The following is a 19306-nucleotide window of genomic DNA, read 5'->3' as shown; positions in this document are numbered from 1 at the left end:
AGAGGAAAGCAAGACCACGATTCATGCAAGGGCATGACATTCTCCGTACAAAAAGAGCTTTGGATTTAAGTCGCAGATGATAACATGTATATCTTGACAAGCACCATACTAAGGTGGCTGCGCCGTCTCAACATGGTCCCTTGTCCTAGCGGGGCCCGACTCCGTCAGAAGATATGCTTCGGACTCGTCCTCAGAATGGTCACTCAACGAAAACTCGTCCTCCAATTGTTGTTCCAGATCTCTGGGTCTGGCTTTGGCTGCTCTTGCCGCTCTAGCCAAAGCATAGTCGGCCCTGTTCGGATAGGGCACGTCGCATTTGGGATGTCTGAGGGGGCGAAAGTATCGTCGATAGGTGATATATGCCACCGACATGCCCAAAAGACTGCCGCAGGTAACATCGTAGATATCGTGTCTGTAGTCGGCTAATCGCGACATTGCGACCAGTGCAGCGCCGGCCAAGGGAGCCAGGAAAATCAAAATCCTGGCGAGGTCTGCATGCGGTCGAAAGACATGCATTTGGCCCGCCAGAAACAAAGCCAAGTATCCGAGCCCTGCGAAGGCCCAACTGCTGTGGCCACTTGGAAAACTGCGCCATCCATCGTGGAGAGTATGGTGATCGGTCTCGGTGCACACCACAATGGTGACAAGTTCGTGCTCGGGGGTTCCCGCCTCTGGCTTACAGCGGGCAATCAGATCTGGGCGTGGGCGGCCGATGGCATTCTTGATAATATCGGTGAGGAGCGAGGCAAGGAAGAGGCTAATCAAAAGTCCCAGGATCGTAACGTGTGCATGATGGACTCCCGGTCGCATGACAACGGCCCAAATGATGAGAACCACGAGTGGACCTACTCCAGCGACCAGGATGTTCTCTCCCGCAGAGACTCTTTCGACAAGGGCGTGAGGATATTGTTTTGCTCGGTTGTCGAGGCGGAACATCTGATGGACTGGTTCGAAGAAGAATTGCACCTAGGCGTCTAAGCAGGCGATATCCGGCCGCAAGAACGAACACTCACCCAAATATACACTGCCAAAAGCAGGACAAATCCGACATAATCAGATGCATACGACCGTTGCCAGAAGCGCCGGATGGCTGCTACCACCCCAGGCGCATCGATATTTGCCTGCCTCATGACTGTGAAGACAAAGCGGATCCGAGAATTAGCGACAGATCATGTTCATGGCGATTTGGATGGAATTGGGATGGAAAATCAAGAGCTGAAGAATACGAGAGACGATAGAAAGTTGAGAGTTGAAAGGTGCCTTCGGTGCCTACCTCGATACCTCGTACAATAAATGCGATCCCCGCAAATTGACCGTCTTCATTCGCCGTTTCAAAACACGGTTGACCATCTTCCGCGGCTCTTCCTCATCATTCTTCCTTCCATTCCCACGCGCCTTTCCCATCATGGCAGATCAAGAACTCCCGCAACAGTTGCCGGAGGCCCCTTTCCCTGCTCCTCCACCCTTCTGGAGGTATTTCACAGTCGCCAACGAGGATGAACTGAGAAGGATCGAATCGTCGTCTGCCGACGGCCAGTCGAAGCAGAAGCTCCCCCTTCATCTGGCATACCTGCGACCTCCTCCTCCCCCACCGGCTTCTGCAGAGTACTATACGACCTTCGGCCAGAAGCAGGTCATCGACCCGACGAAGCCCTCATCTTTGCCTACCGAACAACTTCTGTTCAATCCAGACGACCCGAATCTCAATCATGCTGTCCTTCTCAGTCGTCTCACGAAATCCCTGCTGCTGAACTTCCTGGAACTCACGAGTGTCCTGTCCCTCGACCCGACCAAGCACGAAGAAAAGATGGAGGACATCAGGCAGCTCCTCTTGAACATCCACGTGGTAATTAATATCTACCGCCCCCATCAGGCGCGAGAAAGCGTCAAGGAGATGCTTGAGGGGATCTTAGAAGAAGGACAAAGAGAGATTGACGAGTGCGACAAGATGAAGCAGAGGGTTGATGAGTTTTTGGCAGACGTGGGCAAGATTGGGATATCGGATGTTCCGGATACGACTCAGGAGGATCCTGTTGCGAGGGATCCTTCTCACGATCAGATGATGGAAAAGCAGCGGAGGCTGTGGAAAATGATTCAAGATATGACTTGACGACGTCAATTTTCCAATATTAGACTGAGACTAGGCTCTCGCCTTCTCAGAGGGTGATTAGGTATCCACGGTTGGTACATGTCTCTGCCCTCGCGCAGTTACAAGGCTCGAATGCCACAGTGCCGCATCCTTACGAGGGAGCCAGCGAGGAACAAGGCCATGCTGCAACTTTGAACGGAACTTCCCTCTACCACTTACTCAAACGTGAATATCTGCAGCCGCACTGCTCAGAATCTGGTCCTTGTACGGCTCCAAGGCCGGCACGACTGCCTCTTCCACGAATTCATCAACCTGTTCCGCCGACCTGCCGACAAACTTCGATGGGTTTAACAAATCTTCCGGCGTCAACTCGTTCCAGATGGGTTCGAAAAACTTCTCGTTCTTGATGCGGTCAACGAGATCGTTTGCCTGACCTTCCAACTTCACGACCGCCGCGGCTTGATGAGACAGTACTCGAATCTGCTCGTGGGTTTCTTGCCGACTGGCGCCTTTTTCAGCCATGCGCATGATCATGGTCTCGGTGGCCATAAATGGAAGCTCCTGCTGCAGGCGGGCGCTGATGACTTGTGGATACACGACCAGGCCGGAAGACACGTTTTCAAGCAGAATGCACAGCGCGTCGGCTATCAGAAACATCTCGGGGATATCAATACGTCGGATTGCCGAGTCGTCCAACGATCTCTCAAACCACTGGTGGGCGTACGTTTGCCCGAACCCAGATGCCAGCGAAACCAGCTTCCGAGCAAGAGAACAGATACGTTCCGAGCGCATGGGGTTTCGCTTGTAAGCCATGGCAGATGAACCGATTTGGTCCTTCTCAAAGGGTTCTTCGACTTCTTTTAACATGGCCAAATGCCGCAGGTCCGTGCCGATGTGCTCACACGTGGTGCCGAATGAAGCAAGGACATTGGCGATGTCAAAATCGATTTTGCGGTTATAGGTCTGCACTGAGACAATGGAGCGTTTACTGAAACCGGCTTTTTGGGTAACCAGTTGATCGAGCTGCTTGACTTTTGCGTGATCGCCGTGGAATAGCTCCAGGAAGGACGCTTGGGTCCCCGTGGTGCCTTTGACGCCTCGGAAGACAAGGTCCGCACGAGCGCGTTCAAAGTTCCTCAGATCCATGAGTAGCGATTCAATCCACTGCGTAGCTCGACGACCAACTGTGATGGGTTGAGCGGGCTGTCCATGGGTGAATCCTAGGCAAGGCAAGGCCTTGTATTGCAGCGCAAAATCCGACAGCTTCTTGACACACTTGGCAATTTTCGGCAACAGGATCGAGAGTCCGTCCCTCAAAAATATCAAGTCCGCGTTGTCTGTCACGTAGCAAGAAGTGGCGCCCAAATGTATCTTCCCAGCAGCTGCAGGTGCACGTTGACCAAAGGCGTGAACGTGGGCCATAACGTCGTGTCGTCGTCGCTTTTCCTCTACGGCCGCGACCTGAAAATCATCGTCCGTCATGATTTTGGCCGCCTCCATCTGAGCAACTGCCTCATCCGGGATATCGAGACCAAGTTCTTTTTCCGCTTCAGCGAGCCAGATCCAGAGTTGGCGCCAGGTCGTTGCTCGGGTTCGAGGTGAGAATAAAGTCAGCATTTCTTTGCTGGCATAGCGAGCTGCCAAGGGGCTCTGCCAGGTATCGTGGGCCATTTTGAGAATGCTCTTCAGAAACAGATTATCGAGAGGAGAAAGGAAGATACTCGAGTGTAGCTGCCCTGGTGGAAACAATAAAAATCAAATATTGAACAGACGTCTTGTAGGCTTGTTCGATGCTTCGGGTAAAATCGGTCCCGCCAAGACATCGCACGAAAAAAATCTTTTAGTCTGACATTTGATTTCTCGACGGCACTATGTGCACAAATCCGTTGTGAGGCATAGTGAAATCTTTGTAGGTTAGAACAAGACATATCGGAGAGACACTCACCTCTTGCCAGAGAGACTCATCCCCGTACCGTACTTTTGACGACGTTTTCAACTGTTGCTAAAGGCTCTATCTATGGTCGACCAGAGCAGCATTAATTTATTGTCAGACAGGACAGAATTCTTTTGATCCAAACTTTTTTCCTTCCCTGAAGACTTTAAATTTCCCGTCCTTTCCCAGACCTCTACACCGGACCGGATCAGCGGAGCTCAATGTCCAAGACAGTAAAGAGGAGGGGGCCATTGGCTGCCCAGCATGGTCAAAAGAGACAGAAGTTGTCTCCGTCGATAAAGAGTCGAGTGTACAGCGGGCCAGCTGTTCGTGGCGACGCGTTGAAATGGAAAACAGTCCCTTTGCCGAAGAGACTGGAGGACGCCGAAGGATTCTTTGGACTTGAAGAGATTGAAGATGTCGACGTTGTCCGAGATGAGACCAGTCATCATGTGATGTTTCAACCGAGATCACTCGCAGCTGTGGATGACCCAACCGACAGTAACCAGCTCGAGGAAGAATGGCAGGGTTTTGATGACGGAGCTGGAATGGTGGAAGAAAAAACCCGAAGACCGATGGCGGTATCAGACTCTTCATATGACACTTTACAGGCTTCAAAAAGAGCCAAAGACTTCGATAAGCGAAAAAACAAGACCAAAGCCAAACAAGAAGAGGAGGTTGTCCCCAATGTCAAGTTTGATGTTTTGCTGGAGAGCTCCGAAGATTCCAAGACAGATGTAGCGGCATGGAAGCATCTTGAGCTATCTCCGTCAACCTTTTCACAGCTTTCTCAACTTGGCTTTGCTCGCCCTACGCCCATACAAGCAGCCAGTATTCCGCCGATCATGCAAGGCCACGATGTGATTGGCAAGGCTGTAACCGGATCTGGGAAGACTTTGGCGTTCGGCATTCCACTTTTTGAACATTGGCTTTGGAGGGAGAATGCGGTACCGAATGGCCCGACTAAAAGCAAGGATTCTATCCTAGCTCTCATTCTGGCACCTACCAGAGAGCTAGCATTGCAGCTCAATAGGCATCTGAATGAGCTATGCATAGGTCTGGAAGACCATCCCAAAATTGTCGCCGTGACCGGCGGACTCTCCATTTACAAGCAACACCGACAGCTGGAATATGCCGATATTGTGGTAGCGACTCCAGGGCGACTGTGGGAAATCATGAATGATGCCTCTACCGATTACGATGTTGACGCATTGGTGGACCGATTGAAGAAGATTCGGTTCTTGGTAGTGGATGAAGCCGATCGATTATTGAGTGAAGGCCATTTCAAAGAAGTGGAGAACATTCTTGATGCCCTTGACCGGAAGATCGTGGACGAGGAGGAGGACCAAGATACGGCGCCAGACTCACCAAATTCGATCCGGCAGACCCTTGTGTTCTCCGCTACGTTCCATAAGGGACTACAGCAAAAACTCACAGGCAAGCTCAAGTCTGCGGGCCGGACGAATAACAACCTCCTCACCAATCAGCAGTCCATGGAGTACCTCTTGCGGAAGCTCTCGTTCCGCGAAGAGAAGCCGACCTTCGTTGATGTGAATCCCAGTTCGCAGATGGCCGCCGCGCTTGCTGAATCAATCGTGGAAAGTCCCGCAATGAAGAAGGACCTGTTTCTCTATACTTTGCTAGTGCAACACCCCAACAAAAAGACGTTGGTTTTCACAAACAGCATTTCAGCTGTTAGGCGAGTGACGGTGTTGCTTCAGACCTTAAAGCAAGCTGCGGTCGCCTTGCACTCGACGATGCCACAAAAGTCACGACTACGATCTTTGGAGAGATTTGCAGCCCAGAGCAGCATCCTGGTATCCACAGATGTTGCAGCTCGAGGACTCGACATCAAGGGGATCGATCTAATTATTCATTACCATGTGCCCCGCACTGCAGATATGTATGTACACCGATCCGGAAGAACTGCTCGTGCCGAGATGTCAGGGCAATCGATCCTGCTCTGTTCTCCTGATGAAGTTGCCGGAGTGAGAAGATTGATCGCCGAAGTGCACAAGAGTGACGAGGCACCCGAAACAATCCAATTAGAGGGGCGACTCATGCAAAACCTGGAATCACACGTGTCACTCGCCCAGAAGATCACCGAAGCAACCCAGGCCAAGGAGAAAACAGCGAGCAAGGAAGATTGGCTGCGATCTGCCGCGGAAGAATTGGGAGTGGACTACGATAGTGAAGAGTTCGAAAGTCAGAGCCAGCGAGGCAAAAGGGGGAGAGGCGGCGGAAGAGTAAAGAAGGAAAAGGACAACGCTGCAACTAGCAAAGACCAGCTTTCTCAATGGCGGTCGCAGTTGGACGAAATGTTGAAGAAGAGGATCAACTTGGGAGTCAGCGAGAGATATCTCGCTGGCGGACGGGTTGATGTTGAGGCATTGCTCGAGGGACGGATGGATGGAGCATTTCTGGAAGGCCGCTAAGAGTCTAAGGGAGTGTCAAAACTCTCACCAGACCTTTGGCAAACCCTTTACACCTTGTGATGTGGTTGCTGGGGTCTGGACAACAACTGATTGGTCAGTGCTTTTGGTTCACGTGGCCCTATTTGGACAAAAGGCCTGGCATACACGAAGCGTGTGAGGCTGAGAGCTGAACCAGGTGGTGAGCCCATCAGACAACGACGCCTGACCCTTGAGAGGCGATCACACACTACGCGGACCTACTCGTATGTTGGCAAGTGCCACTGTTGCAAGAAACGACATACTTTGCGACCGGAGATGGAAGTAGCCACCCACCCCAATTGTTGCAATGTCTCAATCACCTTCTCCGCCGGCAGGTGAAATGGCATCTCCAGACAGCCCTAAGCAAAAGCATTCTCAACCCTGGTACGCGTTTCTACTCCAAGCCTTAATTCACCAGCATCATTCTCGTATGGCATTTCCTGGGCATGTTGCCCTGTGCTAGTAATCCTCCATCCCAAGCACCGGTTTTTGCACCACTTCCTGCTGTCCCAACTCTTGATCGGCGCTTGGACCACCGTCCCTCCAGGCAGGACATTGTTGGTGCAAGGAGTCAGCCTGACCTTGGTCTGGGGCCTTCACCCAAGCTCATCTATGTTGAGTCCAGCCTTCGACCCGCAGTGCGTCTTCTTGAAGAAACAGATCTCTATCACAGGCCCGTGGATCGGCATCAAAGCGAGATATTCAACCAGCATCAGCCAATATGACTTCCAATGGCAATTCTTCGAGGATTCCTCCCCCCAAGTCCGGATCGACTGATGCTTACAATATTTTGGCCTTGGACGGTGGCGGTGTGAAGGGGATATCGTCAGTGATTATCCTCGACAAGATCGTGAGTCAATCCAATAACGTATAATATCAATGGCCAGTTCGGGAACACATGGGTTGGTAGCCAAACTTTGAGCGAGGAAACTGACTTTAATTTGTGTCTTAGATGAACCGGATCCGTGACCTTGAGAACCAGGCGAACACCGAGAAAGGCAAACCGACTGATGTAAGAGACAGAAAGCCTGTTGATTACTTCGATCTTGCGGCTGGAACTAGCACCGGCGGGCTCATTGCCCTGATGTTATTTCGCCTCGAGATGAACTGCCCCGATGTGATTGCGCAATACGAAAACCTGGCCAAGGAGGTCTTCAAGCCGATGCTTGGAAAAATTCCTCTCAATAGCCTTGGATCTTTCGGGAAATGGATCGGAGACATCTGGCTGAAGCTCAAAGCCGTGGTTGGTCGATCCCAGTTTTCCCATCAGCCGCTCGAGAAGGCAATCGACGCCGTGGTTGGTGCCTTTCCTCTCGACGACGATGACCGAGCTAGAAAGGGAGATGCTGTACTCGTCAAATCGAGTCAAGGACAGATGTAAGTTCTTTGTTCTAGTTCGCACACTTCGACGTGCTGGAGACTAAGTTGACTTAGGTTTATGTGTGCGACATTGGCCGATAGAGGAGAGAGCGTCCTGCTGCGGAACTATGATCCCCCATTCGCACCGCTTCCGGTTTCCACAGGGGCTAGGGCCCTCGATTTCAATGCCATTACCATCAAAGAAGCTGCTCGCGCAACCTCCGCTGCACCCACATATCTCAAGGAAGCCACAATTCAAAATTTGAAATTCTGGGATGGTGGTCTCCTGAACAACAACCCCATTGTACAAGCGTGGGATAATCGATTTGACCTCGTCTCGCGCGATGCTCCATCTCCTCAAATCACATGTATCGTGAGCTTGGGAACTACACATCCTGAGTATGACGCAAACAAACGACCTGGATCCGGTATCATGAGGTTCTTTAATACCATCACGAAGACGGTCGCTTTTGTGACCAACACTGAAGCCAAGCATCGTGACTTTGATCGGAACATGCGACAACGTAACGAGCGCAACCCGACCAGGAGGACTTCTTATTATCGGTTTAATGCGTCGACAGGGAAGGACGAGATCGACCTAGATGACTATCTGAAAATGCCGAAGTTGAGGGAGTACACTGACATCTATCTAGAGAAACCAGAGATAGCCCAATGGGTCAACCAATGTGCAGCCTTGCTTGCGAAGACAACCTCGCTCTGAGACACCGCAGATCACCTTTTTTTGGACCGGTGTAATGCGACAAATGACGGCTAAACCAGTTGCTGGCCATAGAGTGGCGGTTCTCGAATGAAACTTGGTAGAGGTGAAGGTCATGAATTGAGCACCACATGGGCTACAAAACAGTCGACCTTGAAAGGAATGGTACGGGGTGCAGACTACTCGCATCCTCCTATTTTGTCTGTGGATTGGAAGAGGTTGTAGTCCGGTGGAGAGTATGGAGTGCTTGTTCCTAAGGCAGACGGAGCAGCAGTAGGTATTAATGCATTGTATTTGCTTCGAGAGTGGAAGGACCTTCTTTTTCATCCGCTGCCCCGTCCATGCACTGGGACCCGTTGTTCCGTTGTTCGCTTTGCGGCCTCCGAATGCAGATGAAGTGGACTAGACAAGTCGATATTGCACACAGATGGCATTCAGTGTCGCGTATCAGCTTGACAACCCAAGCGAGCCAGTCAGGAGAGTTGATGACCATGACGTACATACTCCGCCATTCGCCTGGTCTTCCTCAACATGTGCTGTGACGTGCGCATATCTGGCACCATTATCACACCACCCAGCCGGCAACAGCTGGGCAAGTAAGTTCGATACGGACGGGAGCAGGAGGCAGCCAAGATCTCCTGGTAAGTTGAGTCGGACGACAATAAAAAGTAGCATCCTGGGTGGCATGTGTAGGTACCTATCTCTTTGGCTACGTGTCGGTATTACATACCAGCAAGGTAGAACAAACGAGCTTTGATTCTTAAATATTACTTGTGCTGTGTACACTGTACGACCCTCGCAAGACCACCGGTCGACACAGAGCTGAACCCTTGACGCGGAGTGGGTGGTCCTATCAACTTGATTTGACTTGATCTATCCTTCTCCGGTCTCGGAGTTTCAACCACATACTTACAAACAACACCATTAAGAGCGAGTGAGAGAGAAGAGAGAAGAGAGAATGGCATCCTCATCTCCTCCGTCATCCGCCCCAGCGGCGCCGCCACTCCCGGAGACAATGCGCGCGTGGCAATTCACGTCCGCGCACGGCGGGCTGGAGAAGAACCTCAAGCTCAACAACTCAGCAGCGCTGCCGCCGCATGACGCGAAGGCGCTGGGCAAGGACAAAGTGCTGGTCAAGGTGCTTGCGGCGGCGCTGAACCCGGTCGACTACAAGATTGCCGAGATGCCGCTGATCGGACGCCTGGCGATCAAGACGCCCGCGACGCCCGGGCTGGATTTCGCGGGCCGCGTCGTCGCTGTGCCCGAACCCGCCTCTGCTGCTTCTGCGGCTTCTGCGGCGCAGGCTGGAGACGATGTCAAAGTCGGACAGTTGGTGTTCGGCCGCCTCGAGCAGCCGACCCATTTCGGCACCCTGGCCGAGTATACCGTTGCGCGCAAGGCGGCGTTGGCGGTCGTGCCAGAAGGCGTCAAGACCCAGGACGCTGCGTGCGTCGCCACCGCCGGCCTCACAGCGTACCAGGCCATCGCACCGAATGTCAACAAAGCCGCTGCTGCAACGGGTGACAAGGGCCCCAGCAGGGTGTTCATCAACGGAGGCAGTGGCGGCACGGGCACGTGGGGCATTCAGATCGCAAAGGCCCTGGGATGTCACGTCGTGACCAGCTGCTCGGGCCAAAATGTGGAGCTGTGCAAGAGCCTGGGCGCCGACGAGGTGCTGGATTACACAAAGGAAGATATTCTCGGGGCTTTGAAGAAGATGGCCACCGCTAGTGCTCCTGTTACTTCTGCTGCTGCTGCTGCTGCTACTAACGGTAGTGGTGGTGCCGGTCGCCCGTCCCCTGACGACAGCCAGAAGTTCGACCTCGTGGTGGACAACGTGGGCAACTTGGACAAACTATACTGGCAGTGCCACCATTTCACGTCCCCCAAGGCAAAATACGTCCAGGTCGGCATGGGTCTCTCCGGCCACGCGGCGCTGCAGCTGATCATGAAAATGGTCTGGCCAGGCTTCCTGGGCGGCGGGAAGCGCAAGTATCACATGATGATGGTGGCCAGTGACGCGGCGCAGTTGAAGCAGATTGGGGAGTGGATGGCAGAAGGCAAGGTCAAGGCCGTGGTGGACGAGGTCATTCCCATGGAAAACGCCCCGAAGGCGTTTGAGAAACTCAAGACCGGGCACGCGAAGGGCAAGATTGTGGTTGCCGTCAGCGATCAATAATGACGTCCTTCTCAGGAAAGAAACAAGGGCACGAAGCAGGGGCAACGGGGTTGGCGGTGAGCATGACCGGCAGCGTTGGGCTTTCTCTAGGTTGGTAAGGTAGGTTTCCATCCAGATTTGCTCCGTGTTTCGGAGGAGTGGGCAGCGCGGAAAAGGGCAAGGACATGTTTGAATGGATCAGGCGCTCACGGGACGTTTTTCTTATCACAAAAAAAAAAAAAAACCAAAGGCGGTGGAAAAATATTGTTCTGGCCATGCAAGGGCAAAATGGGCGTATCCTATTTCGATGGAAGTAATGTCAGGAGAGCTCAGAAATAGCAAACGACGGCGCATTTCCGTAGGGCGTGCTTTTGCTCTCTCTTTCTCGCTTCACCAAGGCGCGAGCGAAACTGGATTGCGACCTGTGCTCGTGTTCCCAGCCTAGATTTCTTGTGCTATTTCGGCGAGAGCAGCCTGCCACACCCAAGAATGCGACAGCGGTCGGCTCGAATGATGGAATCGAGAGTGCGAGCGGTCTCGATCATTACCAAATCAGGCGAAGCAATGCGTGATGCTCTTTTGCCTGGTGCGGCGGGATTTTTGACTTGCGGTCTCTCGTGGTGCCCCTGGCTTCATGGGAGATATTACCCAGCCTCGCACAAATGATGGATTCTTCCTGTGGGCGTACTCGACAGACTGCCATCTGCCTGACCAGTAGAGAACTTTGCACAAGAGAGTGATTTTGACCTATTGTCAATTGAGATGCGGCCAATGTTCGGCAGTTCTTGACCAAGTTCACCTTCCAACATAGCAAGCGTGAATATCGACCCAGGTCTGAATGCTTCCTTGCTTCTGTAATCCCGATTCGGCTCGGACGTGGGTTGACGAAATCGTACGGCCGGAGGAGCATGGGCTGCAGTCAACAAACCTACCGAAGTCTCGGCCAGAGGGTCTGATTGCCAGGGTCCCGCTTGAGCCGCAACTCCGCATGTCTGGCAAAGTAAACACATTACTTCTGGAGATAGAGAGGGCTCCATTACCGCCAAAGGAGACGGAACGCACCAAAGCGGGTATGAGAATATTGGCGAATTTGGCGAAAGTCTCTCTCGAAAATCTCTCCCCAAGCCCTCAAGGTTACCGTTCGTATTCTTCGTCGCAGCAGGCGCATTTCGAAGACTCTTCTCCAGCGACCAAGGTCAAGGGTTTCTGACCTTGAGCCTCGAGGTTGACGAATGCATGCAGTTTCAAGCGGCCGCAGAGTCGAGTGAGTATGTTGCCTCAGTTGGACCCCTGTTAGGCTCTTTTGATGAGCCAGGATTCCGACCGGTTTCAACCGAGTGGGATCTTTACGTCCCTTTTGCATTGCAGGGTTGACTCTTGAACCATAGTGCGTAGACGAGGCTCACTCGAGGTATCCTAGACGTTAGTGCTAGTCGAGGTGTGGACATGACAGCGAGTGCATCACGGCCTCGTGACGAGCATGCAATGTGCAAAAGACCGACAATACCGCTGATAAACGACTCCAGGCGTCGAGTACGAGATCGTGGCGGGACCGTGAAGTAAACCCCTGGGGATTCCTTCGGGAGATACGGCAGTATGAATTGCATGGAATTCCAAGGGCTACGCTAGATAGTTTGAGTTCGAACACGAGCATTGTCGTCGCAACGAAATGCGCCAGGTGACGTTGTAGGCCGGACGGGTTGCACCGGAAACTGTCCCAGCGTGTTGTAACTATACCAGAGGAAAATGAGGCTCTGAGATACAAGTGGGACCAGCACAACCTTGGTGTAAACAAACCAGCGGGACCCGAACGAAGCGGATAGAACGGGACGGGGCAGTGTTGCACAGTACATATTATGTGAGGCGTTCTGGTGTCATGCAGGTCGGCAGGGTCGAGTTCGCGTGCTAGGTTGACACCATACCTAGCTCCATTCTAAAAGAAACAGAAGTTCCCAAAGTGAAAAGGGAAGGTATAGTCAAGCCAGACTTAGAAATTGGGCGTTCGGATGTCGGAAGGTTGGAGCCGGACAGAAATTGTGGAAGCGAAAAGGTGTCACAAGGGCATGGAGGTTGACGCGGCCCTGCGACGGACCTGCTTAGGGAACGGCTTGATGCTACTTTGTGCGAAACGTGAAATAAGTAGCTTGCATTGGGGATGGGCAAGGGATGGGAAAATTGGGGCAGGAGAGACGAGGCGACGGGGAAGAGAGAGGATGGGACATATCGCTTGGGTTAGGGGGAGGGGGCATTGGCGACCCTCGCTAGACTCGTGGCTGGGCCTCTACAAGTACTTGGTAGGACTTCGAACGGGATGGTGACTATCACTTGGTACTGAGGAGGCGGTGCTTAGGACGAAACTTACTGACCTCTCACCTTCACCACTGGTCACGGTTGTCCACTCAGACGTGCAGAGTGAAGGCTAGTGAGGCTTCCTCCCGGCCTCCCCGTCAAGAAAGGGCGCCGAGGATGCTGCCCCTCGGCAGTGTTAGCACTTCACCCTCTGGACTGAGCTCTACTTGGTACAGGTCTCGCTTCTCTCATCGTCGAGCTCACCAACGTCATTTCCACGTGGCACAGATTCCCATGTGCACGAACTTGCACCACGCCTCTACGAGTACCAATTGAGCACCTGTGCCTCTGTTGTCTTTCACGTGTCGGTAGGTCAGTACACACAGTCCAACAGGTCAACCCTGGGACCATAATTGACTCAAGTGCATGACCCCCAAAGCTCTTCGCGCCATGAGCACAGCACAAGCCCCAGAAGAAGCTCCACCCAATGCTGGCATCGAAGTCGACGAGGATGAAGCCGACTCGGCCCTGGGAGACGACGACATATCCACTTACACCGAGACGGTCAGGTCGAGTCTCTTCCAGGGTGTCCAGGAAAATGGACGTCTCTATCACAGGTACGGGGACAGCCTCTACATCCTTCCCGAGGATGAACGGGAGCAAAAGCGCCTCGACATGCAGCACGTCATGTTCCTGAGCGCACTCAAAGGGAAGTTGGTTCTAGCGCCTATTGAAGAAGGCCGGGTCCATGAAGTCCTCGACCTCGGAACGGGGACAGGAATCTGGGCCATCGAGTTCGCCGATGCACATCCCGAGTCTCTCGTCCTGGGAATTGACATCAGTCCTATCCAACCACGCTCAATACCGCCAAACGCAAAATTCGAGGTCGATGACTTCGACCAGCAGTGGACTTATAACAAAAAGTTCGATCTGATTCACGCGCGGATGCTACTTACCGCGAGCGCGGATTTTCCTAGGTTATTTCAACAATCTTTTGATGCCTTGCGGCCTGGCGGCTGGTTCGAGATCCAGGACTTGTATATGCCGCTGCTGTGTGACGACGGTACAATGCAAGGAACCGCCCTGGAGGAGTGGAACGATATATACATGGAAGCTTGCAGGAGAATCAAGCGCGATCCATCATGGACCGCCAAGTACAAAGACTGGTTAATCCAAGCAGGATTTGTCAACGTGAGAGAAGAATTGTTCAGGTGGCCAGTCGGCCCCTGGGCCAGAGATCCCTACCTCAAAGCCATGGGTATCTGGAATCGGGCGAATATGCTCGAGGGCCTGGATGGGTTCACTGTGCGACTGTGGACGATGGCGCTCGGCATGACGCCCGAAGAGGTGCAGTTGTTCCTGGTGCAGGTGAGGAAAGATCTCAAGGACCGAAGAATCCATTCGTACTGGCCCATGTAAGAAAGGATCCAGAGCCCCTCTTTGCGGTAAATCCTGCTAACCTGATGGCGCTGGCAGATATGTTGTCTATGGTCAAAAGCCCGCCCCATGAGAAGTTGGGGAGTGTCGATTGTGCATGAAATATATTAATTGGGTGCACAGGACCACCCAATTTAGCCTTGGTTATTATCTTGTCAATTGATTGACTGTCGCCCCGCATCGCCTGCATATGTAGCTATCTTGCTCAAACTCGCTACATACAGGCTAGCCAAGGGAGGTGGTGGCCTCCTTCCGCAGTCAGTTAAAATAGGTCGATTTAAACCACCACTGCTACGCTACCTTGTGTTACACAGCTATCGGCGGCTTGAATTTCTGCCAGCACATGTTTCATTTTGAACGTGTGTAGGCATCAAAGAATCCTCTCCTTAAAGGAAAACATGGCCACTCTTATTGCTGGAAATCTTGTCGGCTATCTTACTTTGTTTCTTGTACTCGTGCTGTTCACTTATGTAAGGTCGTGGCAGCGGCTGAGGCACATCCCAGGCCCGCCGTCGTGGGGCTGGTCCGTGCTCCCGCTCTTCAGACTTCATGTCCACGGCGCCATCTACGACAAGTTCGGCGAGCTGAACCGCCAGTATGGACCGCTCGTGCGCATCGCGCCCAATACACTATTGGTGGCCGATCCGGACGTCTTGCGGCGCATGTCGGCCGTCCGGTCGCCCTACACGCGGGCAGACTGGTACATCGCCATGCGGCTGAACCCGGGCCAGGACAACGTGCTGGCGCAGCGGGACGAGGAGAAGCACGACGACCTGCGCCGGCGCATGATGGCCGGCTACTCGGGCAAGGAGAACCTGGCGCTGGAGCGCGACATTGACGACTGCGTGCTGGACCTGGTGCGTCTGATCGAGCGCAAATACCTGCCTTCTCCAGGACGAGAACACCAGCCCGTACCCATGGACCTGGCGCGCAAGATCCAGTTCTTCACGAGCGACGTCATGAGCAAGCTGTCGTTCGACGCAAAGTTCCACGACCTGCGTGACGACAACGACAACTTGGGATACATCCACGAGGTCGAGACCATGTTCCCCAACATCTTCTGCACCTGCACGATCCCCAAGGTGATAGAGTTCCTGACGAACATTGGCTTTCTCGGCCTGTTTGCGCCCTCGGCGAACAGTAAGCTGGGTCTGGGCAAGGTCCTGGCAATCACCAGGGAGCAGACGGCCAAACGCTTCGACAGTGAGGGCAAGCCCAAGGGCGACTACAACGACATGCTGGGCAGCTTCATACGACACGGCCTCACCAAAGAAGAGGCTGAGTCGGAAAGTGTCATGCAATTGTATGTTTTGTCTTTGCACTTCGCGGGCACCACGCACTGACGACAAGGCTGTAGGGCTGCTGGATCGGACACGTCTGCTACAGGCATGAGGGCAACGCTGCGCTGCATCATATCGTCCCCAATGGCGTACGTGAAGCTCATGGTGGAGATTGACGAGGCGATAGCGAGTGGCAAGATACCGTCGGATGAGAACCAGGTGGTCTCGAATAGCAATGCCAAGGAACTGCCGTATCTCCAGGCGTGCATCAAGGAGGTGAGCATAGAAAACCCTATCCCAGCCGAGGACATGCATTGACACGTACTCCTCAGGGTCTTCGGTGGTATCCACCGATCGCGGGGATGCTTGCTAAGAAGGTAGACGCGAACAGCACGACAGTAAGTGGAAAAAAAAAAAAACAAGACTGAGTCATTCCCTAGGTTCCTCGGGCCGGCGACAAGGTGTGCGGCTATTTCGTCCCAGGAGGTACATCTATGGCGTAAGTCTCATGTGACGGGATGATCTTCAGTAGGGCGAGGGTACTGACGGTTATCGGATAGCTATTCAGCTAAAGCAGTGCACCACTCAGCGGCCTTGTTTGGTCCCGACGAATACGCTTTCCGACCAGAGCGCTGGATATTGACCAAGGATGGCGGCGATGAGCCATCTGTCGAGAAGCTCAAGGCCATGGAGCAGAACAACGAGTTGATTTTCGGATATGGGAAGTACCAATGTCTGGGCAAGAGCGTTGCCTTGATTGAATTGAACAAGATCTACGTCGAGCTCCTGCGGCGCTTTCAGTTCAGCCTGATGGACCCATTGGATGTGTGGAAGACCAAGTGTTTTGGGATACATCTGCAGAAGGACATGTGGGTGACCGTCAAGAGACGGCCGAAGGAGTGAATACACTGTCGAGGACAATTTAGCCGAGCAATGGTTTAGCTGATGACGATTACACCAAGTACATACTTCGTATGTCGATGGACAATGCATGCTGCACGCAGGGCTGAGCAAGAGTCTTGGGACAGCGGAAATGGCCGGGGGACTTTTGAAGGACTTTTTCTGGCTCAGCGGAAGGGGTTAGGAGGACTAGCAAAGACTGTAACAAGTACTGTAGGCAGGGGACGCCGTTATGCCGGTATACTTGTACGGACAAGCGAGAAGGGATAAAGTGGTACCCCTCCTTGCCCTCCTCTCCAGGCTGTGCTGAGGGCTGGTGAGCCACATCTCTACTGGGTACTCGGTAAGCCGGGTCCTTTCCACACCATCGTTTTCATTATCGCCGGCCACACTCTGGCAAGGCGCACTTGAAGAGCCACTGACGCCGTCCGCGTGGTCAGCTGGTCGGCGTCAATGGTTGATCATGATGACACTGATGGTAATTTCCCGGAACTCGAATGCGGCATGGAGAGACGATGATGACTGGGCTTGAGTAATTCCTGCAGGACCAAGGGCCAAGGGCCCAGGGCAGTGAGCACAAGTGGGAGGTGACTGCAACATGCAATTGCTGCTGCAGCTGCTGCAGCTGCCGCCGCTTGTGCAGAGCGTCGTTGAGTGTCCCACTGTTCGACCGGTGTGACAAGCGGCTCCCAATATCCACCAATGGCTGGGCGCCCTGGCGACTGTCCGCCGTTGAGGCGAAGCAGGCAGCCGGCTACAGTAGAGTCCCTCGTACCCAGAATGGACACTGCCTCGCCCGGCCTCTGGGGTGGCCTCTGCCCCGAGCCACCCCCCCAAAACATGTTTGTTTCACTGTCCCTCCTTGCCCTCCCTCCTACTCTCCCTTTGCCCCCCCCCTTCCCTAGGTCTCTTTATCACCTTACCCAGGCTTGCCCAGGGCCCCAAGTGCCCCCCCCCCTTTGGCCCCAAAACAATGGTTCATGCCTGTTTCCCTCCCCTCGGCGGCCCTCCCCACCCTGCCTCGGGTCAAGCACCGCTGTGGCCTATCGTGACTCACGCCCTGCGTCGTTGCTCGTCCATCTGATGTTTGTCTTGGCCCTTGTGGCAGCCTGGCGATTTGGTCTCTTCTTGTCCCTTCCGACTCCACTGATTTCCTGTTGTGGTTTGGCCCTTCGCCAGGCTTCCAACCAAAGGTCCTTGCCTGCTTCCGAAAGTGCATCCTTCGATATGCTCGACATTGCACCGATGTGTCCTCACCACAATTGGCTCATCCCACCTCAAGGCTATATCTCCTCGATCCTCCCCTCATGTTTGCTTCATTGAATTCTTTCACTTCCACCAACACTTCCCATATTGGCTCCATCTACTCCATCACTCATCCAGTCTTCCACAGGCGCGTTGCCCCCTACCTTGTCGCAGTCGACCAGGCTGCCGATCCACCACCACCCATTCCATCCACACGTCGTCACGCTGTCGCCTCCACGCTCAGTCACCTACTACTATTACCCGAAGCGACCTCATGCTTCAGATATATTGAACCCGGCCTACGAATACATCACCATCACTCGTGCTCCGAAAAGAGACCAGAGTCGCATTCAAACCCCACCGTCGACACCTCCATTGAGTTTCTCCTCGACCCCGTCGCCCATTCTCAAGTCTCCCTCAACCCCAATTGACAAGATGGCCAGAGGAACCACCACCCACAAGGTCGACTTCGCGACCGAGGTGGTCTCATGTCGCGAGCCGCGCGACGACGAGCTCTCGGTCATGGAGCATTTCGCCAAGCACTCGGCCAGATGTGAATACTGTCGCGATCCCTACACTGCCTACCGGGAAGACAGACCCTTGTGCCGCAAGGGCTTGTCCTATGCAAAGGATGTGGCAACCTATCTCTACGCCAAAGGGGGGAAGCCCTTCTCTCGCATCGATAAAGACAACGGCCAACGTGTTCAAGTCCTCGTCCCCGCCGGTTGTGAGGTCATCGGCCTTCTGATCAAGGCCTTTGACAAGGGGATGAAGCTCGACTCGTCCAGAGTTGTGGTGGTCCAGAACACGAAGACACATGAGACTGTTGAGAAGCCCATCAAGGTTGTCTCACCTTCCTCTCCTTCCTCACCCTCCTCACCCTTGAGACGAAGAGAGTATCACGAAGACCGACTACGGGAAAGACGCTATGTCCGGGACGACTACGATGTGGTTGAGATTATCCCCCACTCTAGTCGGACAGACAGACGGGAAAGAATCGTCTACCGTGATGACCGTGTCGACAACCGAACCCGGTATGAAGAACGGAGAGAGAGGCCCAAGTCAACCATCTACACTGGTGGAAAGGGCAGTCTGTATGTGCGAGATGAAGAGGAGAGGAGACGGCGAGAATATCGCCAGCCTGTTGTCATCGTCACCGAACCAGGCCAGCGGTTTACAACTCGGCGGTGAACGGCTCCGGCGTTTTAGGGGAGTTTTGATGGTTTGGATATGGGATTATGGATCTAATGGAATGTATCAACAATGACACCAATATATCGACCACAGCGAAGATGACATCACATGAGATGGCCATCTCGAACACGCCGTGAGTGACAAACACCACACAACTGGATGGTCCAGCGATGAACCGATACGAAAGGGGAGCACGACTTGCAGCAGTCCAGCCGAACTCAGGCTCGCCAGTACTGCCGTCAGCATGATTT

The 19306-nt window shown here is 53.4% G+C and overlaps 9 protein-coding genes across 9 annotated transcripts; 7 read left to right on the top strand and 2 right to left on the bottom strand.

The window, feature by feature from the left end:
• Positions 1–108: 108 nt before the first annotated feature.
• Positions 109–1130, bottom strand: A1O5_03727 (uncharacterized protein; the record flags this gene model as incomplete). The annotated part of the gene is made up of 2 exons (XM_007744338.1): positions 109–966; positions 1014–1130. The coding sequence occupies 2 exons, from the start codon at positions 1128–1130 to the stop codon at positions 109–111; spliced, it is 975 nt and encodes a 324-aa protein (XP_007742528.1).
• Positions 1131–1405: 275 nt separating this feature from the next.
• A1O5_03726 (uncharacterized protein) lies at positions 1406–2110 on the top strand (the record flags this gene model as incomplete). The annotated part of the gene is made up of 1 exon (XM_007744337.1): positions 1406–2110. One exon carries the CDS (start codon positions 1406–1408, stop codon positions 2108–2110), a length of 705 nt encoding a protein of 234 aa, XP_007742527.1.
• Positions 2111–2308: 198 nt separating this feature from the next.
• A1O5_03725 (adenylosuccinate lyase) lies at positions 2309–3760 on the bottom strand (the record flags this gene model as incomplete). The annotated part of the gene is made up of 1 exon (XM_007744336.1): positions 2309–3760. The coding sequence occupies one exon, from the start codon at positions 3758–3760 to the stop codon at positions 2309–2311; it is 1452 nt and encodes a 483-aa protein (XP_007742526.1).
• Positions 3761–4243: 483 nt separating this feature from the next.
• A1O5_03724 (uncharacterized protein) lies at positions 4244–6457 on the top strand (the record flags this gene model as incomplete). The annotated part of the gene is made up of 1 exon (XM_007744335.1): positions 4244–6457. The coding sequence occupies one exon, from the start codon at positions 4244–4246 to the stop codon at positions 6455–6457; it is 2214 nt and encodes a 737-aa protein (XP_007742525.1).
• Positions 6458–7196: 739 nt separating this feature from the next.
• Positions 7197–8555, top strand: A1O5_03723 (uncharacterized protein; the record flags this gene model as incomplete). Its single annotated transcript, XM_007744334.1, has 3 exons — positions 7197–7325; positions 7428–7852; positions 7910–8555. The coding sequence occupies 3 exons, from the start codon at positions 7197–7199 to the stop codon at positions 8553–8555; spliced, it is 1200 nt and encodes a 399-aa protein (XP_007742524.1).
• A 955-nt stretch (positions 8556–9510) lies between these two features.
• Positions 9511–10731, top strand: A1O5_03722 (uncharacterized protein; the record flags this gene model as incomplete). The annotated part of the gene is made up of 1 exon (XM_007744333.1): positions 9511–10731. One exon carries the CDS (start codon positions 9511–9513, stop codon positions 10729–10731), a length of 1221 nt encoding a protein of 406 aa, XP_007742523.1.
• A 2718-nt stretch (positions 10732–13449) lies between these two features.
• A1O5_03721 (uncharacterized protein) lies at positions 13450–14418 on the top strand (the record flags this gene model as incomplete). The annotated part of the gene is made up of 1 exon (XM_007744332.1): positions 13450–14418. The coding sequence occupies one exon, from the start codon at positions 13450–13452 to the stop codon at positions 14416–14418; it is 969 nt and encodes a 322-aa protein (XP_007742522.1).
• A 416-nt stretch (positions 14419–14834) lies between these two features.
• A1O5_03720 (uncharacterized protein) lies at positions 14835–16619 on the top strand (the record flags this gene model as incomplete). The annotated part of the gene is made up of 5 exons (XM_007744331.1): positions 14835–15739; positions 15794–15992; positions 16049–16093; positions 16157–16215; positions 16277–16619. 5 exons carry the CDS (start codon positions 14835–14837, stop codon positions 16617–16619), a joined length of 1551 nt encoding a protein of 516 aa, XP_007742521.1.
• A 1677-nt stretch (positions 16620–18296) lies between these two features.
• On the top strand, positions 18297–19052 carry A1O5_03719 (uncharacterized protein; the record flags this gene model as incomplete). The annotated part of the gene is made up of 1 exon (XM_007744330.1): positions 18297–19052. One exon carries the CDS (start codon positions 18297–18299, stop codon positions 19050–19052), a length of 756 nt encoding a protein of 251 aa, XP_007742520.1.
• Between the last annotated feature and the right edge of the window lie 254 nt (positions 19053–19306).

This window comes from Cladophialophora psammophila, assembly GCF_000585535.1.
Source record: "Cladophialophora psammophila CBS 110553 chromosome Unknown aczJe-supercont1.5, whole genome shotgun sequence".
Taxonomy (NCBI): Eukaryota; Fungi; Ascomycota; class Eurotiomycetes; order Chaetothyriales; family Herpotrichiellaceae; genus Cladophialophora; species Cladophialophora psammophila.
This window is presented reverse-complemented; position numbering and strand designations above follow the sequence as displayed.